Source organism: Athene cunicularia, assembly GCF_003259725.1.
Source record: "Athene cunicularia isolate RWA chromosome 8 unlocalized genomic scaffold, athCun1 chr8_part1, whole genome shotgun sequence".
Classification (NCBI taxonomy): Eukaryota; Metazoa; Chordata; class Aves; order Strigiformes; family Strigidae; genus Athene; species Athene cunicularia.
In genome coordinates, this window is record NW_020799109.1 from 20,697,282 (window position 1) to 20,720,926 (window position 23,645).

At 38.4% G+C, this 23,645-nt stretch overlaps 1 protein-coding gene across 1 annotated transcript in view; it reads right to left on the minus strand.

Annotated features, from left to right (window-relative positions):
* Positions 1 to 23,645, minus strand: part of PLPPR5 (phospholipid phosphatase related 5) — a 122,079-nt gene that overhangs the window by 20,823 nt on the left and 77,611 nt on the right. Inside the window, exons 3-4 of the mRNA XM_026854280.1 lie at positions 3,046 to 3,178; positions 563 to 813 (exon numbers count right to left, since the gene is read on the minus strand). Coding sequence (XP_026710081.1) covers positions 563 to 813; positions 3,046 to 3,178 — 384 coding nt within the window. The remainder of the gene's footprint in view (positions 1 to 562; positions 814 to 3,045; positions 3,179 to 23,645) is intronic.

Sequence of the window (23,645 nt, forward strand, 5' to 3'; positions counted from 1 at the left end):
AGCCCACTTCATTGCAGAATAAGTGTCAAACTGACTTTGCATGAGCACTGAGGTACCTACCGATTTTGACACCTAAAGACATGCACAGATCTCAGGGAAACCTGCAGAGATCAGACACTTACATATTCCCACTTTTCTGCTTCACCCCAAGAATATGGCTGTCTGCAATTCTGCTTATCTGTACTGGGTTAAAACACAGAAAGGAACATGGGCAATCCCTATTCTTATTCTTCACCATCCAACAAAGCCTTCTCCTACATTCTCTGGAAATGAGGAAAAAGTAAACCAAACACCTAGTTATCCTAAATTTAATTCTCTTTTTGGGCAACTTGCCTTCTCTCAGCATTGCCTTAGCTTTCAAGGCTCAGAGAACCACTACATCTGCATGTGACACAATTAAGTCCAATGAATCAAATTCTCAAAAGCCTCACAGTAACTCATAAAAGGTTTACATATATAAAATCAGCCGATAGTTATCTTCTCCCCATTCTTCCCTTCTCCCCCCATAGTGAGCTGTCTGCTCTCAAAAATACAGTGACATTAAAAAGTACAATATACTTACAGCCAGATACATAGCTGCATATATGCTTAGGGCTGCTTCTTTGGATGGGAATGTCTTTCTGGCTTTCATGATAAGGTCTGGATTTCCAGTACAGGCATGTACGCTACTGATGAACTGTGTATACTGTTTACATCCAAGTGCTGTATAGTTGGGTTTACAAAGTGCAAGAAAATGTGGTGCAAGATTCCCTGTTACTACTTGTCCAGCATTTACAAAGATGTCCGTAGCAAACAGTCCAAATGCGTAAATTCCTAAAGAGGAAAACAAAGAGTTAAATTTCCTGACAATTTCACCTCAGGGCAACATATTATAGTATTTATGATAGTAATATACCAGCTTCTTCCATTTAAGAATAGGAAAAACCCTCATGTGTATTGTACCTTAAAGATCCTGGCTCACATTGCAGATAGCACCTCCCTACAGAACTGCAACAGCAACACTGCAACGGACCCACACACCTGATCTCCCTCCGTTCTTCGGAGCACCCTCACCTCTTATGCAAGGAGCCTGCCTTCCTAGGCCCCCTAGCCATGAATCACCACTGTTCAGGGTACCGAGCTATACCAGTACTTAACTTTTCCCCATGTTCACTAAACAGAAGTGACAGAGACAAATTCTTCACCCTATAAATCTGCTTGAGAAGCAAGGAACTCAGGCCCTGATGAAGAAGCAACTTGAAAAGTTGTAACACATACTGGACAAAGATTTTCTTTTCCCTTGCAGCTGTAAAGGAGCTGAAGTACCGAATAATGCAATATTGCCATGCGCAAGTTGTCTTCATCTGCCTGCTACTGGGAACATCTCTATACATGGCATATTAATCATGATACCAACACAGTGAGCTGAAGATCTATAAATTTGAGGAGCTACTTATGCTAAAGAGTTATCAGATATATCAGCAAAGCATTAAGCATGTGTACTTGTTCATTAGAATGGAAATACATGAATCTGATTACTTAAAAGAAAACATTTTTCTGCTATTCTGAGGTCCCTTTCTGTCCTTTTGGAAGCAGAAAATGAGCTGTGAAAGGAAATGCAAACACAGCACCCTGACTGGGAGGCAAAGCCAGCAGGCGCATGTTCAAATTCCACCTGAGCTACAGATTTCCTCCCATATTTCCACAGGCAGATCATGCAACCTTTCCCATAATTCAATTCACTGTGAATATAGCATGAGTACTGGCAGTTCCCAACTTCATGGGGCACCATGTGGACTTTAATAGATGTACACCACAGCAGATATGATCCTACAGAAACATGCATTTCTAAAGGTGAGGGTTTTTTCCTCAGGAAAGGTAAAGGACTGAGGATGATTTCTGGAATCCTGGCTGGTCAGCGATGTCACACTAACATTAATTCACTCTGAGCTGCTAGACACTGATGAGCAGTGCATTGTGCTTAGCTGAGTCACTGCACAAAAGAGCCCTTTCAACAAGCCCTGAGGTGTGTGCTGCCCCAACACAGGTGGCCACATCACATAGAAGGTAGTGATGCCTCATCTGTGGAGGCCATTGTTCATCCCTTCCCTCCTTCTCCATTTTTATTTTTTTCTTCTGTGACCAAGTGAGCACTGATTACACACTGATTACACTGGAGTGGGAGGAGCTCCTCATCCATCACTCCCCACATTCTCTGGACCTATGCAAGACAGTCTCATTCTTAATGACTTTTAGCACTCCAGTTGACAGCCAGCAATCACGCTCTGTGAAGGCAGGCATGGCTGTTACACAAACACTGCAAATACAGACACAGCTGCACAACCCCTCTCTCCCCCTGCAACTGGGACACACACGGGAATTAGCTGCCCCAAGGCTTCAGCTAATTAGCTGCCCCAAGGCTCCAGCTGTTTCTCTTAGACACAACTGTGAGTGAGAAGCAAAGAGAACTGAGCCCTGCTATGGCATCCCTGCACGTATTAAAAAGCAGCATCCGAGAATATTCAATAGACATTTTGAGTGGTGGAAATTCTGCCTCCAAATGCATTTATAATGAACAAAGTAGAAAGGATGACATCTCATATAAAGTCAGTGGGGGAGTTACAGCTAACTTCAGTGGAGCATGGATTTTGTATAGTTTTCTACTAGAGACGATAATAAACTCCAGGCTTGGTTTCAAACACACATTTATATCCCAATGTCTTCAACTTTGGCTGCTATGTGTTTGTGTAATCAAAAGAAAACTATCAACTACAGATGTGACACAAAGATATCTCCTTTCTCCACTTTACCCTACTGCAGACCTACTAGTTGTTTTTCCCCTTGTGGTCCCATTTTTTTTCTGCTTTTACTACTGTTTCTGCAACTATTTTTTTATCCAAACTTCCAAGCAGCTTTGCTACCCAAAAGGAGTGAACTCACTGCACCCAAGTTAAGACTATACATGAAATGTTGTATGGTTATCTGAATACTTTCCCCAGGTCGAAATTAAGACAGAATTAATCACTCTCACCATTCAGAAAATGAAAGCATTAATTTTGCTCATACCAAGGAATCTGATGGTCCTGCGCACCAGTGGATTTATATAACAACAGTCTCCAGTTAATATTGTTTTTTCTTGGTTTTCAAAATCCTTTGTAGCTAACTGTAGACAAAACACTGCAGTTTCTCCAACGATAATCTTAGGGAATGAGAAAAAAAAAAGGGAGAGAAATAGTACATCAGATTACAGCAAGTAAAATATACTAGTATTACACAGAAGGCTATCGCATCTTAAGGAAGCCAGTATAAAAGACAACATAAGTGAACCAAGTTGTGTACATTAATCTTCTGATAAGGAAAATATGCCTTACGGCTTGCTTTACTTTATTTGCATTGAAAAAGAATAAACTTCTACAACCAGAGAATCAACATAGCATAACCTAGTCTTCAGGTTGAGGGGAAAGAGCAAGTAATTTATTAGTTCAAGAACAACAGATTGCATAAAGCACAAGATGTGGACCAAAGTAAAGGCCTAATCCTGGAAGATGCTGAACATTTCAGCTCCCACGTGGCTTTCCCTGACACTCAGCACTTCGCAGGGTTGAGCTCTAAATTTTAAGCCATGGTGGGGGAGCAGAAATAGAAAAAAACCCACCACACAACAGAGCTCCTGTTCACATCAGAGGATTGGTTTGTCAGGAAGTACTTAACAGGTTTTGATTCATACTTTACCAGCTAAGTTTATCAAGTCTGGCTTTAGATTTGTTCTTCATGCTTGAACAAAGTGTTACCACTGATATTTTAACATTAAGCATGGCCTATTTCACATTCATTACACCAGAATGAATAAAGTTTCATGTCTACAGATCATTCATATTACGGCTGGTGAAAAACAAAACAAAAAAATCACAAATAGAACCCCCAAAATATAGATTTTAACTGTAAAATATCCCCTCTAAGATGTGTATTTACCTGTACAGCAAAACATGACTAATTTACTCATGACATTTATGGTATTGAGACTTAATAGCCAAAGCCAAGCCTTAAGTGTGTATCTATCTAAGCCTCTGCTACTGAAGCTTTAAGGCAGGTAGCACAGGTATGATCAAAGAGAGTAGAGCAGAAGGGTGAAATACTGACCACTGTATTCAAGCTTTGATTCACTGTGGGGCTTCAAGGCAAGGCTCTTCCACTCTTCTATATGCAAAGCTTATTGATAGGTATGTCACACTTTGATAAACAGGAATGAAGACCAGCAAACTGAAGTCTTAATACTATACAAATACAAGAAATAATGACATCAAATCTGATTCATTGCCTAGGTTTTTCTAAATCTTTGACCTAACATGAAATTATAAACCTTTTTGTATATCACAATAGGTCACAACAGTTCACTCAGCACTGGTTACAAAAAAAATAACCTATGGGTGATGGCTCATGAGCACAGTGCACAGTTAATGACCTTAGTTACTTGTAGATCTACATAGATGGCTTTGAGCTAAATTGTGACACACAGAGGAGAAAAGTGCTTCTTATAAATGATGTTGCACAAATAACAAAAATAACTGTGATGGTAATTGTGTAAAAAGGAAAATTCAGTTTGTTATAGGAACAGTCACCAGCTCTTACTTTAGACTAGTTTCAGATCCTAGTGGAATTTTTAGGTGAAACAAATTTCAATACCTGAACTAACAAGTATCCTCTACTTTGATGCAAGCAAATTTTCAGCACGCTGCAGTACAGTTCCTTCATCTATAATTAACAAATGATCAGTACACATATGAAGTGTAACTCAACCTTGAATTCAAGGACATCAAAATTATGACAATGGTAAGGAGAATTCAGCCCAATGACCCCTACAGTCCTCATGAAAACAAAGTTTTAATATGATTTATAAAGGTGCAAACAGTAAAAATCTTGGTGCTTCGAGTCACAGTAACACCCTTCTTTCCTATGGAATGATGAAACATCAAGACAACCTGAACACAGTCAGCTTCTATATTTAACTGTTTGTTGGTTGTTTTTTTTTTCCCCAAACTCAAAAAATTTCTGTAAAATTATTGCAGATTTCTGAACTCCAGGAAAAAGCAGACTCCAGTACGAAGGAAGCATCTATGATATACAGTGCTCAACCTTTTGAAAGCACACGAAGAGAAGGTATCCCTACAAACTCAATTTCACCAACTCTGAGCAGAGGCTCTGAATCTGCTGATCTAGAAATACAGGTTGTTCTTTCTTGGTTGGTAGGGAAGTTGGGGTTAGCAAACGGAGAACTGCTCACTCAGTTATAGGAAAAGAGATACAGCGACCTGTCTTCACCAGCTGCATTTAGGTCCTTGCTCCCAGCAACAGTTTTTCCTTGTTACATTTCCTGTTTTTGATGGTGACCTGGACTAAGAAAACCGCTCCAAGAGCAGCAGGAAGCAATGTTCAAGTTCTTAGTTGAACAAAAATACTCTTAAGAGTGGGTACATAGGTGCAAGGGTCAGAAAAATGCTGAACTCAGCTAAAAACAAAACTTCTGCTATACTAGGCCTAGTCCTCTATCCTCTGAAGTAATCAGAGTGGGATATGCCATTGAGCGTAACAGGCATTCATCTCTGCTTCTGTGGCTTACTTTGATAGAATCGTTCTGGAATTTGGCAATAACTACAGGTTCTGTATTTTTCTGTACTAGCAGCTCAGCTAAAGCTGTTCTTCCTCCATCCTTTAGCACAAGTGCTGCTCATCTAATAATCAGCCTACTGATGTTTCAGAAATGGAAGGAAAATCTTTTTCATTCTGAGTAAATCCCAGGAGAGGTTCTGTTTTCCAGTGCAATTCCTTCTCCTTCTTCTCTCCAGCACCACTGGCAATAATCAGCTCTACAGGGTAGAGGAACAGAAGGGCAATTTCCCTCTTGCCATTTACCATAATTTGCATGCCTGGTTTATTCCAGGAAGGAACAATTTCTGTATCTCCTCTGGCACAGGGACCACCATTACCCCTTCCACTGTACATGCGAGTTGTAACCAGTCAACAAATGACGTTTAATATAACAATTACTTGTGTACTTCTTAGCTAAGTCTTGGGGCAGAAAGTTTTTGGACTATTCCAAAACTGACAGTGAAAGATTGCAGTGGAGAATCTGAAAGCTCTGACAACGTAAACTTTCGGACAGAGTGACACAAGTTCAGATATAGAAATATAATTTGCAGTGAAAAAAACAAGGATGTTAAAAGCACCTTTTATCTTATTCTGTCTAAGAGGGTCATACTCCTTTTGATCACTATACAGATTTCCTGAAGAATGATATATATTAAAATTCTTAGCTCACAGACATTTTAACAGCTGTTAAAAGCACAGGTCATCCTTCCCTAAGGCTGCGAAAATCTTTTGACATATAATTACAGCATATAAAGTATAAGGAAAAGAACAATTTTCACCTGAAGACTAACAATATGAAGCGCAGGATTTCCAGCATTCTAAAGAAGATTAATAATTTTCACAGTCCTTAGATAAAAATGTAGCGTGCGTAACTGCTACAAGAAGGAGAAAGACAAGAATGATCACCCTACAGGCATCAACCTAACCTCTGACTGGCAACAATCAGATCCTTGTTGTACTACAGCTTCCTTCTGTAGTCACTGGGAAGGCTCTTAATCCTGGTTCATAATATAAAGTGTATATAGGTACAGTAAAAAAGAAATTACCCTACATAAAGATATTTAATGTTAATACATACTTCATAACTAGCATTTAGATAATCCTTTCTTTTTATGGAAACATAGAAAAGAAATATTAACCCACCAAAATCTAAATTACAGGAAAAGTTCTCATAACCATCTCCATGGCAATTGTATCCTGTCTGCGATGTGACAACCCCTTTGACAGCCAGGAACAGAGTTTGGGAGGGGTAAGATCTAAAATTAATATTTCTTCTTGTTTCACCTCTTAGCTCCTGATTAATTTGTTAGCTGATTAATTTTCATGGTGGTTTTGTACTAGTAATATTCTTATTGACAGCCACCCAATACCTGTCCCTTTCCTTGGTTTCTGCACAGAACACCTACAGCGTTTAGCACACATTCCTTACACCAATTCCTTTCTCCCAAATAAGTTCAGTTTTTTTCTGTATTAGTCATTTTCTGAATCCAGGCAAGCTGTTCCTAGTTTTAGCACTGCATGTCAATTTAGAGATCTAATTTGTCCTTCCCAAAATCATCCATCCAGTATATTCTTAAGTTGGCTCTAAATTCTGAGCTCTTTTTCAACTTGAAATGTCAAATCTGACTCATTCCAAATATTAGAGCTAGAGTAGCTCTGACCTCGTTGATTTTCCAGTAAACTGACTCCATAAACAAACTTCCCCTAGTGTCAGGTATGCTTTACAACAGCCAGCACCAGTATAAATAAATTATCTTAAATCTGCACTTCTGAAATACTAACAAGGTTTATTTTATGGACTACATTCTCATATATGACGTAATGCCTATAGAAACATAGGATTCAAGTAAGAATTAAATGTTCATTTGGATGACAGATATCTGAGGGTATATTAATGCATTTAAACAAAATAAATCCTAAAATTTAAGGTTGATAATCTCTATTTGGCATTAGCAAAGAAATTTCTGTGTATACATTCACAGATCTTTCCAGCTAACAGCTACTTTAGGGTATACAAGCGTTCATGAAATATTTCACATGGACCAGGAAACGTGGTAGAATACACGATTCCCTCTTTGTTAATTCTCAGGGCTATGCCGTAGCTACAGCAACTGCTCAGATAGATGAGTAACACTGAAAAGCAGTTACTGCATTAAAAAGACCACTAAATACTCATCCATGTTCTGAGTTTCACAAGTTAAAAAGAACAGCTGACAACACTGTGCACTGTAATTTCTTTTTGACTCTCATTCATCGTATTTCTCTCATTTAGGCTTGACTTGAACCCTAATCAAGGCTTCTGTGAGGCCACCTTCAAGAAATAACATGGCAAAAGATTGTCCCTTTGGGAAATGAGCATCTCAGGCAGTCCACAGCTCTGCTTTTCTCTCCACAATTAACTCCCTCATACTTCCTTATCAGGCAGGAAGGGAAGCTGGGAACTGGTGCTAAAAGTCTTGAAGATTATCTCTGTATCTCTAAGCAAATTGTTATCATTTAAGTTGCACGGCCTCCCATTCATTTCACTTATGGGTTGCCACTTGTGGGGTAGATTTCTTTTGAAAATATGGCTTCCATAGGCTTTATTGTTCCTGTTCTTTATCTCATCTTAACTTTTAGCAAGATGATGAGTTATTCCTGGCCTATTCCCCCTTCAAAAATGCCATCAGCATACCACAGTGGTCTCTAGAGCTTGGAAGATCAAGCAGCACAAACCTCGGTCTTTAGTGATGCTCTAGATAAGCTCCACTATCTGCTTAAAGCTAAAATTGCTGTGTGAGGTAACAGCCCTGGCAGAAAAAGCAGCAACAGTATTTCCAGCAGTAACAATTTCAAGTTCATTATGCAGAGCCTTCCCTTGAGGCTGTTTTCTTTGTGTTTTTCTTGTTCTCATTGCTTCTTGCTTACTTGAACTGACAGCAAATGCCCTGGTTAATTTTCAGAGAAGTACATTTTCTATACTAAAAAAATGACCAGGAGTTTTGAGGAAAATGAAGAAACAAGCTCTAGATAAATCCATCTGCTATTGATTAAATACAAACTATCCCCCTTTGCATTCAGCATGGGGATACAGGACCATACTACATAGCAGCTTCTGAAGGTCCGGAGAAAAGATGTGAAAATAAAATTGCTTTTCTAGAGGAAGGTGTGGAAAAACACACTCAGCCTTTTTTTCCAGTACCTTTTGTTTTAAAAATATCTCCTGCCCATTTTTTGAGAAAAAATATATACCATGAACTCTATTAAAATTTTAGTCTTTGGTCATGGCCATTTACAAAAGAAAAATAACTGTATAAGATTCTATATGTAATAGTCAAAGATCTGCTTTACTTCTCTGGAGTGCAGAGAATAGCTATATGCTACTAAACACTAATGTTACTTCTGACACACTCTTTACTGCTCTTTGCAATACATTGAACACATAGTACAGAACAACGGTAAAGGTTGCTCACTTCATGAAGACTTCATTGCTATTTGAAAGCAACATCCTAAACCAAGCAATTATAATCGGGGAGCTTCAAGTGAACTCCATGAGCACATAATCACAGAGACATGGACAACTTCATCACTCAATGAATTATCTTCATCCATTAATTTACCATATGACAGAAAGAAATTAAATACTTTAAAGTACAGTGTCTCTAAAAGCTTCCTGGGTTTCACGTGCCCCCCCCCCCCTTTTTTTTTTTTTCCCTTAACTGAGCAATTGATCATGTATGCAAATGGCACCTCCTCTAGAGCATGCCTGCGTCATCCAACAGGCAAAGCCTCTGCACAGCAGCACACTGTCACCAGGGCTGGAAACACACAATGCTAGAGCAAAGTTTGGTTATGTAAAAGATCATTTTGAGAAACCGTTATCAGGACCCTGCTATTCTGAGTGTAACCAAGAGAAGGGCCTCGTGTCATCACCACAGAGAACGAGCCTTGGCACTTGACAGCAGGTCCTGCGTTTGACACTGACAGAAGCAGAGGGGTGAGCAGGCAGCCCCATGGGGTGTGCTTGCCCTGCTGGGCTCCACCTCGACGGGAACATTTGCTCTGCATTCAGCCTGCTTTACCCACTATGCCTGGCATTACATCCCTTACTCATGACTATTAAACCTTTTATAGTGCTGTGAGATGAAGAGTATCCAGCTGCTCTGCACTGCAATCTTCCAGGGGATTAGAAATGGCCAGGGCACTAGGAGAACAAGCTCAATAATGCTAACATGGCAGTCTGCGGGCCAAATAAGTGTCTGGCACCTGGCTCCAAAACTATCTAACTGCTGGCACAGTTTCACAATACTGAGACAAGTATTCCTGGTATTCCAAGAGGTAGCAGATAACAGACTTCGGTGAGAACTCTGGCCCATGCACCAAGTTTTTCTAATTTTAAAAATAACACCCAGAAGCTAGAAAAATTATTAATCTAGAGAAAATTATCAACATCTAAAACCTAGTAATTTTCATCTGAAAATGGTGAGGGGAAAAAAAAAAATTCAAAACTGCCTTCTAAAAGCATCAATTCACATTTCAAAAGGTAAAGTTACTTCAGGCTGAAATATTCCAGATAAGGTTCTTATAATAGGGAATCCATACAGTTTTTAAGTTGTTCTTGTTTTCTTTTTTACAGAAACAAGGATGCCATTATTCAAAGTTCCCAAGCTTCGCACTTCATACCCACAAAAACACCTTGTTAGGTAAATGAGTTGTAATACGACCAGAGATCAACTAATTTTAGTCACTGGATCTGAGTGATACTTGAAAAAGGTTGTTGTTACATATAAATATTTCACCAGGGATTTTGAAAAAGAATGTTACCTTAAATTTTTTCTCTTTTCAGGAGCTTAGCTTCAACCTTTAAAATACCGTAATATTTGCAAAGGAAATAAGCGATGTTCAAAGCCCTACCATTTATCTTCCCTACTAGAAGATGAATTCCATACAGCATGTTCAGCTCTGCACTCAGCTGTAGCAAGGAAGTCTTCTATTGGACTTCAAGCAATACATGTGAAAGACTGGTTCCTTATGGCCCAGACTTGGTAAACCCCTTTGTTTCTCTGCCTGTCCAAGAAAACAGTACTTTGTTCTGTCTGTTGAGGGAGATTTGTTTCCCTTCTGTGTCTGTTGAAAACATTATTCCTTGATGAGCAAAACACCAATGTTTATGATACCCATACCAACAATCATTTCCAACAGTGATGTTACTTTACACTTTAAACCTTAGGTGATCTACACAACTGCACTTTTCTACCCAGGATGAACATTCAATTGCAAAATTCAACATAAACGGTCTTTCATCCCTGTTTGAATAAAAACTGATCACATAAAAGACATCTTTTAAAGATTCTGGTCACAAAGCAGTGATTTTACAGTCAGTATATGACTGGAGCCAACTGTTCTCAGAGGCTCAGAGGAAAGAGAATATCTGAATTTCCTGCTTTTCACACTGCCTTACTTCTATCTCACTGCTACTCAAGGCCAACCACATTTTTCAGATACATTATTTCTGTGATCAGTCCAAGGAAAGCCACTGTCACTGAAATGCCACTGTCATCCAACAACTGAAACTGAAGGACCAAACACTGTACCAGCATAAGCACCTTGTGTTTGAATATGAGAAAAAACAGGCTGTACATATGATTAATACCTGTAGAAAAGATTCTATAGAAATTGCTTTCTGAATTTTTGTGGCAAAATGTGTGTCTGCAAAACATACACACATAACTGTTTTTTACAGATGTTTGTTACTGTCAATTAGTATTGGATTCATAATGATAAATTTACACAGATAGCTTAATAAAACAACTCTACACTTTTTTATTAAAAATTATCTTCTTTGAAAGCACATAACTAGCTCCACTCCTATTATAATGGCCTCTGTATAAGCATCTCTTCCTTTACAGTTATCTTAGGCTACTGTATAATTGCCAACCCGCCAAATAAGGTCATTATCTTTTTCCAGTTGAAATCATAGGTAACATTCCCACTAAATTCATCAGGGACTGGATTAGTTATGAAAACCTGTGGTACTCTATATTAAGAGCAATACTTCAGCCAAGGTGAAGAAATGGATCTTAGCTATGAATGCCATCCCAAGAAGATAATAAAACAAAACTAGGAAGCCAAGCCAATTTTACCAGAGTGGCACTAAATATTAGGGAAAGATAAATCTGTTAGGTCAGATAAATCAGAAAGAAAAGTCCAAAACTATAATGCCCACTCCTGAGTATACTACCTTAAAGTTACTCTTATATAATACTTTATAGTCTTCACATTGTGAGCATTACTTCAAAGGATCCGGGTGTCATTAAAAATCAGTTAAGAATACTTTAAAAGCCATTGCATTGGAAGTATCTGATCTAGAACTATGACTTTATTTTGAGCTGTCATTTGTGAGTAATATGTACACCCAGCATAAAACCAGCATTAAAACTACTGGTTAACAAAGCCTGACAGTATTAATCCACAGTTCTAGTGCCTGTGAAAGCCAGGAAACAAATGACCAAATAAAAACTTTCTAAGAAAAGTAGAGACAGAAGTTAACTTGTTTTGACACTTCAGTGACACAGTCAAAGCAAATGAAACTGTGGCTCTGCCACAGGTAGATTCTGAAGCTTCACTGACTTCAGGCAGAGCCATGATGTTATTCCCAGAACAGTCACTAGAGATGGTGGTCAGTAAGAAACGATCAGAAAGAAAAACAGACCAAGAAGTCCCTCTTCCAGACATGCCCCAAACAAGTAGTAAGCCCAAATGCCAAACAATACGTGACCATTCACCTGCATCTCTTTCCTCAGACTTGAAAGCTGTAATTTCAGTATGCAACTATTTATCTTTAAGAATGCTATTATAATAAATTAATATACTGAAGTGATTTTTATCAGAAATGGAATCTTAATGAAGGCATAGAAGTCAGAGCAGAAAAGTGTTTATGAGCATCACAAGTTTTAATAATTACTTACCTCTTAACAATGCAATGGCTGTGAGTTAGCAAGCAAGCTTTTTCCACGAACATTGCATAGCAGTAGCATATCCCATTTGTCTTTGGTACATACGCATCTACAAACACTGTTTCAATAATGATTCTGTACACCCTATCGATCAAATATGGGGCATTTACATTATGGTTTTCTGCAAATATGATTTGCACCACCCTTGTCACTCTTTCAGCTCTGCTACACAACGTCTATTTTACTGCTCCTGCCACAAATCCAGATGGCTGCAGATGTGCAGCTGGCAACACTATGTTATCTGACCCTGTTCATGAGTTTATACAATGCAGTGCTTGAATTAAGAGGAAGTCCCAAGTGCCCTCATTAGCACAGCAGCCAATGAACTGAAACAGGAGCAGCAAGAGTGGGAAATTTTAGCAAAAAATTCCTAGTACAGGAAATGCCTACAAGACAGAGGGGAGATTGTATACTTTACTGTGAAGACAGCAGAGCATAAAAACAGCTCTTTTAGGCACGCAGTGGTATTCTGAAAACTAATAGCGAAGTCTGTAGGCCAAAGTAAGCCCAGCTACTCTTCTTCAATATATGACTGTATCTCCTTCCACTTGTAAAATAGGGCATAATGGTTTACCTTAAGAAGCATCACCTCCTTTGCATAGAACTGTAAAACTAAAGACGTTGCTGGCTTTATCAACTACTTTCAAAAAAGCTCAAGCGGTGAAAGAAGTGTTTTAAGGATGAGTCTATTTAAAATTTTACATCTTGTGAAGCTTTGACATTGGCTATCTTCAAGGCAGACTTTTAGTCTTCTCTGTGAAGACAATAAAGGGGTATTAGATAAAATACACAATTTTTACATAAATGTATGAGTAGATATTGTGATTTTAATCAGTGTTGGATATTTTATCTCATTATTTGACAAACAAGTTATTACTAGAAAGAGAAGTTCCAAGTATGCTGCATTGAAAGGCAGTTTCACACATTCCGTGATATGGTAACTTTTTTAGGTATTCTGGTGTGGTGAACTAATTCTTTCAGGCATTACATTTTTGCCACTGGCATTCAAGGTTAAAAACACATGTGAATTAAGCCATGGATACAAATCAACCACAAACATGACTATTTTCTGACAGCTCATTGTGCATACATTTTTGCATATGTAAACATTGAGGTTTTAAAAGAAAATCTCTGCTTTATTATTTTATCCTAATTGTACAACGATCACAATCAATTCATAAACAAAAGAAATACTGAGTAAAACTGCAATACTGACTCTTTAAAATTAATGGGATTTCATAAAAAGATTCTATCAGCACCACACTCACATACACTACTTCATCTCTGGAAAGCCTTGCTATTTCAAGTAGTACTGAAGCATGTGATTAAACCTCACCAATACCAAGACAATTAATTAATAAATAGTACATATCTAGCTCTGGTATAATTCTTTTCATGCACAAACTTCTTAATGCTTTACAGAGAAGCCTAGTTTCACAATTACCACCTAATAGATAGGCAGTAAAGGTTAAATGTACATTCTGCTTGGGTGGCAAGATCCCTTTATCAAGGCAAAGCCTAAAAGAGCTCACAATCCAGCTCTGTACATTCATTCTGCCAGCTGCAGTGTCCACAAACCACTTACATACCCCAAGGTGAATCTGCCTACAAATCTCATCTGCCTTTGCTAAATGCTCTGGAAGAGCCCCTGTGACTGACTGAAGCGCTGACTTCAGTCAAGCATGATCACTTGGCAAGAAGGACCATCATAACAGCCAGGCTGTCCTCACCACCACTCACATGAGCACGCTTGTGGCCTATAGTACAGTGCAGCACAAGATCCTCATTCCTCCCCCCAGCCTCTCAGATGCTCAGACTCACATCTGTTCTGTTTGAATGCATGATGGCAGCAGCCTCAAGCCTGGCCTCATGGCAGAACCCAAATACGGCCCAACACGTCCAAGGACAGCCACCCATAGGAAGAGGAGAGGCAGAAACAGAGCAGCGTAGAAGCTCTGGACACGAAGCTCAATCTGTAGAAGTATGATCAAACTACTATTACATACATGATGATACGGCATATGTACATGCTGTTCTGCATAGAGATGAACTTATGCACACAGCCATACATGTCTGGGAATGGGAAAGTCAATCTTCAGACATCAGCCAGGAGCAGTTTGACTGTGTGAGGTCGCCACTTAGTCAGCAGAGCCATGTTATGGACAGTCTATGCACTCACTCTATAAAATCCAAAAAGGTAACATGTATTGGCCTGAGTCTTAATTAAAGCACATCAAGCTCAAATACTTCACCTTGTGCTCCCCACAGGCTGCAAGCTGCACATGGTTGGTTACTGCAGCTCAGCTGGCCCGTGATTAACAAACCTTTAAGCAGAATTAATTCAGTCATGTCTGCCCTAAATTGCTATGGACAGGTCACAGAAATCCTTACTACTACCCAAAATAACTAGGAAGCTGAGTTTCACTTATTGATTCTAGTATTTAATACTTGATTTATAAAAAAGCAAACTACAAATTGACCAAAGAAAGTCCTCATAATGTTATTCAGAGTTTGAATGACAAGAAAATAGTAATAAAAAAAAAGTATGACTCATCCCTTTTAAAGACAGCATGAAGCCTACCAGCCTAAACCAACGGGTGTTTCAAAATGTTATGTAGAGAAAGAAAAAAAGAATCAGAACAGCAGGACACTGTTGAGCTGACTTCTGTTCTTGATAGATTTTTAAAAAATTATTATTATTTAGGAAAAAAAACCCCTCTAGTTTAGGAATGAATGCCTTCATACATACTCCTCAACCTCAATGGACGAGAGACAAGAAGTAACATCTACAGGGAAGTAAAAATACTATTTGTAAAAAAAGGAAACACTTACAGCTGTACTGCATTTATAATTAGTTGTACATTAATAAGCATATAAAGTTAATGAATTTTCCATAGAAATATATAATGTATAATAATTATACAAGGGATAATTATGATACATGTATACAACACACAAAATTACAGGTAACAGTGTATGTTGTCCAGAATGGAGGGGTTTTTTATGGTGCCTTGTACCCGAAGAAATGGCATCCAGGATTGAGAGTCAATTTTGAAGCCGTACTGAAAAATGTATTAGATTAATAGTAGATTTTTTTTAAAAGAATCTTTAATATACAGTAAATTTTCTACTGCAGATTTCTTAGTGCTTTACATTGAAAATAAATATATTCAGACCTGCAGGTGAAGAGAAGTGATCTTAGCAAAGCCTAGTTGCTGATCAGAGATAGCAAGTGCTGTAACTTTTGCTTTTCTAGTCCCTCTCCCTACAACGTTTACAGTACTACACGTGAATATTAAGGACTAGCATGTTTACAGTGGATAGTCCTCATTAAAACAGCATGTCACATGTACATGTTTTCTGCATGTTGGAAATATGGTATATCCACCTCAGCTAGGCTTTTTATTTGAGATCTATGAGGTACCACACCTCAGCTAAATAGGAACCATTTCTGATGAAAGCTGGGCCATTGCTCACTTCAGTGTACCTGAGAGATGCTGCAAGAGCACTGTAAAGCTTTTTGATCATCACATTGCTTTTAAGGCCGAAAAACACAGCTAAAGCTACTTACAGTTCTACTTAGGCTGCCATTTATTATGTATCATATGGTTATCCATATCCTCAATCCTGCATGATGTACAATGAACAAGAATTGTTTAGTTGAAAAACTGATTATTACTTCAAGCCTACTATTTTAGATTACAAACAATGCATATAAATTCCCTAATCGTGCAGGATTAGTTGAATTAACAATTTCTCGCTTAAACCTAAGTACATCATTTATAGGACAAGCAAGCATTCAGCTGTTGCAAACAGAACTCTGTCCATCTTGTTCACATCTGCTTGCCACTTTCCTTCCAGAGCACATCAAAGGATGAAGCATATGGCCTCAATATTGTTAGTGTTTGTAAACAGCATGCATAGAAAGCACAGCAGAAATGATACATTTAATTGGAAGTACAAACATAACTTCTGCAGGCACTATTCATGTAAAGCCATCAGAGCACAAGAGGAAGACAAGACAGAAAAGAAAAATTCCCAAGAAAACCCACAATGGTTCTGAACCTTTTGTTGTTTCTCCTGGTTACAGCTCTGTTGGATTAGTGGTTTTATGCTGGGATAAACCCAGCATCAGACTATCAAATGATTTATTTGTCTTGCTATGTGTCCCAACAGGCCAGTACTGACATCTGGTACACAAAATTACTTCAGACCTTAACACTGTGATTTTTTTTTTTATTCTTAAGTAAAGTTGCAATGCAATTATCCCTTCACAAAGGAAGAGCATGACATAAATTGTCCCTTAGCTTTAACATCTCCTGCTGGCATTGTCCCCTTCCAAAAAAGTGGCTTTCTGAAATCCCCAGCATTTGCACATAAAAAAAACCCACCCCACAGCAATTTTTACGTGTCTTTTTTCTCCCCCTCCACCAAATGTGAGAATGGAAGAAGAAAACTGCCAAGGAAAAGGAGTTACAGCTGTGTACACAGGTTGAAACAGAACTAAGAAGACAGAGACCAAACGGGTCTTTCAAGAACAACATGATCGCAGAGTAAACAAAGTATTCTGGTAATTCCTTTTACATGTAAAGTCTTGTAAATTTTTACATGTAAAAACAGCTGTCAAATGTGCCAACAAGAAGAGGGGATATAAATAAGCTTCTAGCTAATGAAAGATATTCCAGGATTACTGAAATAGGTCATATATGAGAAAGCTAAAGAAAGTTTCTCATACAAATAAAAGCACTTCCATTTGATTTTGGAGTCTAAGTTTAGTTTACACAGTTCATACGAATCTGGATGTACAATTTTAATCTTCTGCTGCATTACTATTGTGATTTCAGAAACAGCACTGGAAGATGTTCAAATATTGCAGCTACCTACCTAGTAAAAAAGCTTATTACTCCCCAAAAAAGAGCACCAGGACAGACTGAACACTTTGCTGGGTGATTCCTCTAACTTGCTCTAGAAGATGTACATAAAAATGAATACTTGAAGACCTCACTATATACTCTTAGAACTTCTTGCCCTGTAACACAGAGTTGCTAGCAACTGTGTATGTTTGCATTATTTATCAGGTTTCCTTGCTTTCTTCTGGCAAAAGTGACAAAACAGCTTAGTCTCCTTAGAGTAGCTGAGCAGGAGAAAAGTCTGTTTGATTCTGCCCCCCTGTGCTTTAGGTTTTTTCCAACAGTATCAAAGTGTACTTAGAAGCTAAAGCAACTTGGTACCAGCCACGAAGTAGAAAAATCATCAGCCTAAAATAGATGGAAGAAACATTTGTGAAGGCAGTGTTTTTTTTCTGACTAAGGTCAGGAAGGAAAAGCATCTAGAGTTCTCAGGTATGAAGTAAATTTACAGATTTCTAGCACAGCAAATTCACAGGGGACATTTCCAGAAATATTTATTTTTCAGCATTTTAATTCTACACTGTGTTTTTCTTTAAGTTGTAACAAACAGATAAAAGAATATTTTGATGTCCCAGAAACGGACCACAAACCAGCACATGTTTTCATGTACAGCACTAAGTTATATCAGAGTAGAATAGTTTCAGTGAACTACGGGTTAACTAAAAGTTACACTGACAAGAGCATTTTGAAAACAGCCTGATACAATCTGATCAGTCCCTGATGGCACAGCACACAGAATCATAGGTATCAGAAGAAAAACAGGGACTAGCAGGTTCAAAAAGGAAGAGTGAGATAGGAACGTGCCCAATCACATCCGTTAGATCTATGTGCTGGAAACAAGTGGTGCATCTCCTTCAGGTCTCTGCATATCCTTCAACTACTCTTGAGCTGCTCAGACCTGGAACTGTAGATGAGGTTGAAGTTGCAATCAGAAGAATGTGAAAGCTCTGAGTATGAAATTCTGTGATGGGAGAATGAGACTCCTTCAGAGGCAGTGCCCTTGTGGGCTCCCTTCCTCCCATTTGTCTTTCTGCCTTTAGGGTTGAAAGAGATCAGCAAAGATACTGAATAAGAAAGAATTCTGAAATCTGTGCTGATCCTTCAAAAGGTAGCTTTTCTTTCTCATTATTTACAGAATTATCTTGGTTTTTCTTAAAGTATCAGGGTACAGAAACTTCAATACATGAACAATGATGTTGCAGCTCTCATTTTACAGGTTTTTTTTGCAACGTTTCAAAATTCCTTCCTCAAATGATCCGAAAAAAGTTACTGAGTAAAGCTAAGCTGAAGGCAGAATGTCTGATATTTTTACATCCATTCCTTGTTTGAGATGTGCCAATTTAAAGGTTCATCCAGTCTACTAAAAACAATAGAATACAATACTTCATGTCTGAAAGGCAGGTAATTTTTTCAATGGTAATATTAAGAGAATTATCTTACAACAAATTAGTCTTTAATTGGTTTACAGAGAAAATATAAATATGCTAGGAATTCATCTAGGCAAACAGAACAGTGTATATTTTATGAATAAGTACTGTAATCATTCGCTTGTTACTAGGAAATAAAAACAAACAACATTTGCATAATAAAACTGATACACATCTTAATGAAAGTGTGTCATTATCTCCTCCTGTCTTTCACACAATAGTCAGCATACATCTTGGGTCCAATACTTTGAGTTTTACACCAATTATTGCTTAAAGAGTTTTGACATTTTAAGTAATTCATGTTAGCGTGTGGCCACGTTAAAAGAATCCTTAAGTGTAATTAACAGTATTTTAGAGAAGAAAAAAATTATTAAGATCTACCAGAAAGAAATAATGCAGAACTGATCACTCTATAGATTCTGAAACCATGAGAAACTAGCCTCACAGCTCTACAAATCATTTCTACTGAAAGCTAAAGAATTAGACTGACGTTTATTTCCCAAGCTACATCTGTCATAACAAGTCTAAAAAAGCAACCAGCCCACTGAGCAAGAACTGGCACTTTGGGAAATAGCTTAAATAGCACTAAGCTCTCAACTAGCACTTTTATGCTTATTACCTATTTGAATAGACTGAAATCAAGAGTGTATTTCTTATCACTTTCACATTTGACTTAAAAATTTTAAAAAGAAAAAAATGAAAAAAGTATATTGAGAATTCCTCAGTGTACCAGAGATCTCTAAATATTAGGGCTATGGACAGTTAAAGAACAGAAGCATAGAGCCAGCAGTACTCTTTCAACCCTAAAGGCAGAAAGACAAATGGGAGAAAGGGAGCCCACAAGGGCACTGCCTCTGAAGGAGTCTCATTCTCCCATCACAGAATTTCACACTCAGGGCTTTTACATTCTTCTGATTGCAACTTCAACCTTATCTACATTTTGTAGAACATTTTGCTGTTAGTCTGCCTAATGCTCCTTATGCAAACACATCTACTCACTCAAGGCATTATACTTTACCTGTGCCTAAAGGTATGACTCAGAAGACCTTCCATAAATAACAGTCGAACATTGAAATGGACCACATATTTTGTTGTATGTTAAGCTGTTGTATGTTTTCAATCTTTTTGAAAAAACAAAACCCAAACATTTGAGCCCTCAAAATTATCTAGTGGAAGAACTCATAAACTGCATATTTAACAGATAAGGAACAGCACATACACCCTTTAGAGATAATCCATGGAAGACAGAAAACCAAAGTTGTAATGTATGCTGCTTCATTTCATGGAACCTGCATAAAAGCGGCGAAACCTAACTGGAAAAAAGGAAAGGAAGTTCTTCTCATCCTGCAGAATGGCTGCTGGATTCCTCTACAGGTTTCCTACAATTGCTGTTATACTTATGAATCATAGAATGGTTTGGGTTGGAAGGGACCTTAAAGATCATCTAGTCCCAATCCCCCTGCCATGAGCAGGGACACCTTCCACTAGCCCAGGTTGGTCAAAGCCCCGTCCAACCTGGCCCTGAACACTCTCAGGGAGGGGGCAGCCACAGCTTCTCTGGTTAACTCTGAAGTTGCAGAGACTTCAGGCAGATATGTCTATTAGCAGACAATTAATTGATTACTGTTGAAGTGAACAGCACAACAATTTGACTTCTTACTAGCTCCTGCATGACCTAGGAGATATTGCAGAATAGAACAGTTCAGTTGGAAGGAACCTACAATGATGCAACTGCTTGACCATCTGTAAATGCTGTAAACTGAAGCCTGTATATACGCAAAACCAGTAAATCCCAAGTGCAGAGTACAAACCCCCCTTCCTTCAGCCACAGTTTCCCTTTCCCATACCAGAGCACCTGCAAGTCAAGCATTACAGCAGAGCGAGCAGTCTCTGCTTCTGCCCTGTGCCTCCATTTCCACATCAGACTCCTGAGGACCTGTGATCTGACAGCCAGCTGCATCTGTCCTTGGATGGCATGGGGGCAGACGGGATGGGGGAGTAGATGGCCTCAGGAATGGAAGCGTGGCAGCACTGCTGCACTAGGGCTGCAGGAATGTATTAGCAGGAATTAAGATTTTAAAGAGTAATGGGAAAGTTTCCAGGATTAACATAGTGTTCACAGATAAGATCCCTGTTAAATGACCCAGCTCATTCTTTACATCTCAGCACATGCACGTTGCTAGCCTGGGATCACTCAGCTCTACTGCACAGCTTGACACTCAGGTCTGCTACCGCAGCTCTGATGTGGCACAAGCACTTCGGATGAGCAGCCATGTGACAGCAAGAGACCCATTGCTGATGAGATGCTCATCAAGACAGATAGAGGTACTTTTTTCAGGTTTTTTTTAACAGCAGGCATGTGGAATCAGGAAAGTTATTAGAAAAAACTCATTTATCCTCTGATTTTAGAGAAATTTCATTGAAACTCAATGCAATGGAGCCATTGATTTGAGTCACATTAATAGAACCTGGGTTATCTTGAAGCACTCTAGGGCTCCAACTCAACAAGCCCCATTCCTCAGAAAACCCCACCCAGTTATCCTGAACACCAAGGTAAATACTCTTTGTTGCTCTATCTCAAAACTCCAGAAACAGCATTAACCCCACACACCAAACCAACAGAAAGAAAAAAAGAGGATTTTTTTAAAAAAAACCCTCTCATAAATCATAGTATTTAATAAACTATATTCCATGACAATAGTGATTTTGGAAAAAAAAAGTACAATTTCATTCACAGAAATCCATTTCCTTTACTTCTACATTTGTATCTTTACAGGCAGAAATATGGCTTTGTTACATGATTCACTTTCATATTTTACTTATAGAAAAAACAAAAATTACACAGAACATCTATGGTCAAACTGTCATAAATGAGAAACAAATCAAATAGAAGAGAATCTAATTAATCTCTGAAATCTTGGGAATAAAGTTCAACTACTGCTAAAAGCATACAAGTTGCTTTGGTGAAGAAATATTAAATTCACCACTTCTTTCAATGACAAGAACAAGCAAACTTGTTCAAAACTGAGTAAGAGCTATTCCATGTAAACACTAAGTCCAGAGGGATTGCCCAAGGAGAATCAGAACAGAATTCTGTCTGAAGCCTGAAAAATGTTGCCTTTATTTAATAATGTAATGATTAGACTTAATGCTGTTGAAGTCATGAGATTCCCATGGGACAAAATCTCCATTTAAAAAAAGTAATTTATTTTTTTTTTTAAAGTGCAAGACAGGCACCTAGAATGTGTTTTTCCAGGCCCTGACCTCCCAATGCATGTCATCTGCCCAAGAGACTAGTGACTGGGAGAGGAAGCACAGTTAAATATCATTAAATTCTATTCTTAGGTTTTTATAGCAAGGCTTATTACAAGACTGCCAACCCAAAATGTCATTGTGATTTCTCTGATGTAATCATCTAGCACCCAGGAAATGAAAACTACCAATCCATTTTGCTGACACATATTAGGAAAAAGAGATGCTCATCATGAATATCTGACACAATCTTTATAACTTCCTGAGCCAAACAAAAGAAACAGAATTAAAAGCAAAACAAACATCACAGAAAAACATCACCAACAAAAAAACCCACCTTTAAAACCTCAACAGCATTTGGGAGTTCAAAAGCTCAAACAGGTAAATGAAAGAGTCAACTAACTGAAGTTAAAACAAAATAAAAACAAAATCAAAAGGCTAGATAAGTTTTGCCAAATGACGTAGTTCAATCCCTAGGGGGGGAAGGGAAAAAAAAAAAAAAAAAAAAAAAAAGAACAGTTTCGAATACTGAGGCTGATCCTGACCATGAGGTTCTATATTGTAGCACCATGATGTCTCAGATGGTATCCAATGCAGAAGGGAACTGTGTCTGGAATTACCATAGCATCACCTTGATGAAGGTTTTTATTCTCCTATTTTTCATATTTTCCTGAAAATGAATTAATCTGTTAAATAATCACTATCTTAAGAGACCTCCTCTTACTCTATTTTTTTTTATTCTAATGATTACAGCTGATTAAAATAAACTCTTTACAAGGAGTTTCTCTATGTGTAACTGCACACAGCTGGTGAGTCTATATATATAATCCATCCCCAGTGGTTAAATAGTCCCATCTCACTCCCTCTCAGCCTTTGCTCCACAGTACGGTCAGGGATTATTAAATTATTTTAATGCCCTTGTTATCTGACAACACAACTAATACATTCAACAATTTGAAGGGAAGACATCTGACTGCTTTTTCCTCTTAGCTGTTTTCCCAAAAACCCAAAGAGAATCAGTGAAATAAACCTCATTTTAGACACACTTATTTAAACGTGACTGACATCATATTCAATTAGAGACACACTGGTTTAGTTTGCACACACATCAGTAACTGTGACATACGGAGACAACTAAATCAGGCAGAACTGCTCGCTGTTCTTTCAAAAAAATAAACTGACAGAGGGGGTTTCTAATTAGTACTGGGCAGAATATGAGTAAGTGGTTGCTAACGAGCATGTTTCTCTTCGGTAGCCCATCTACCTGCAACCCACACGCGTTTCGAAAAATAAAAGACTCTTTTTACCAAAAGAGTCGAACAGGGCTGGCAATACGGGCACCGGCAGTTATATAAATCGGTGCTAAAAATAAACTTCAGAGGCGCGGGGTGGGCAGCGGCTGGGGCCGGAGCCGGTAGCGCTGCCCGCCGGGGCCC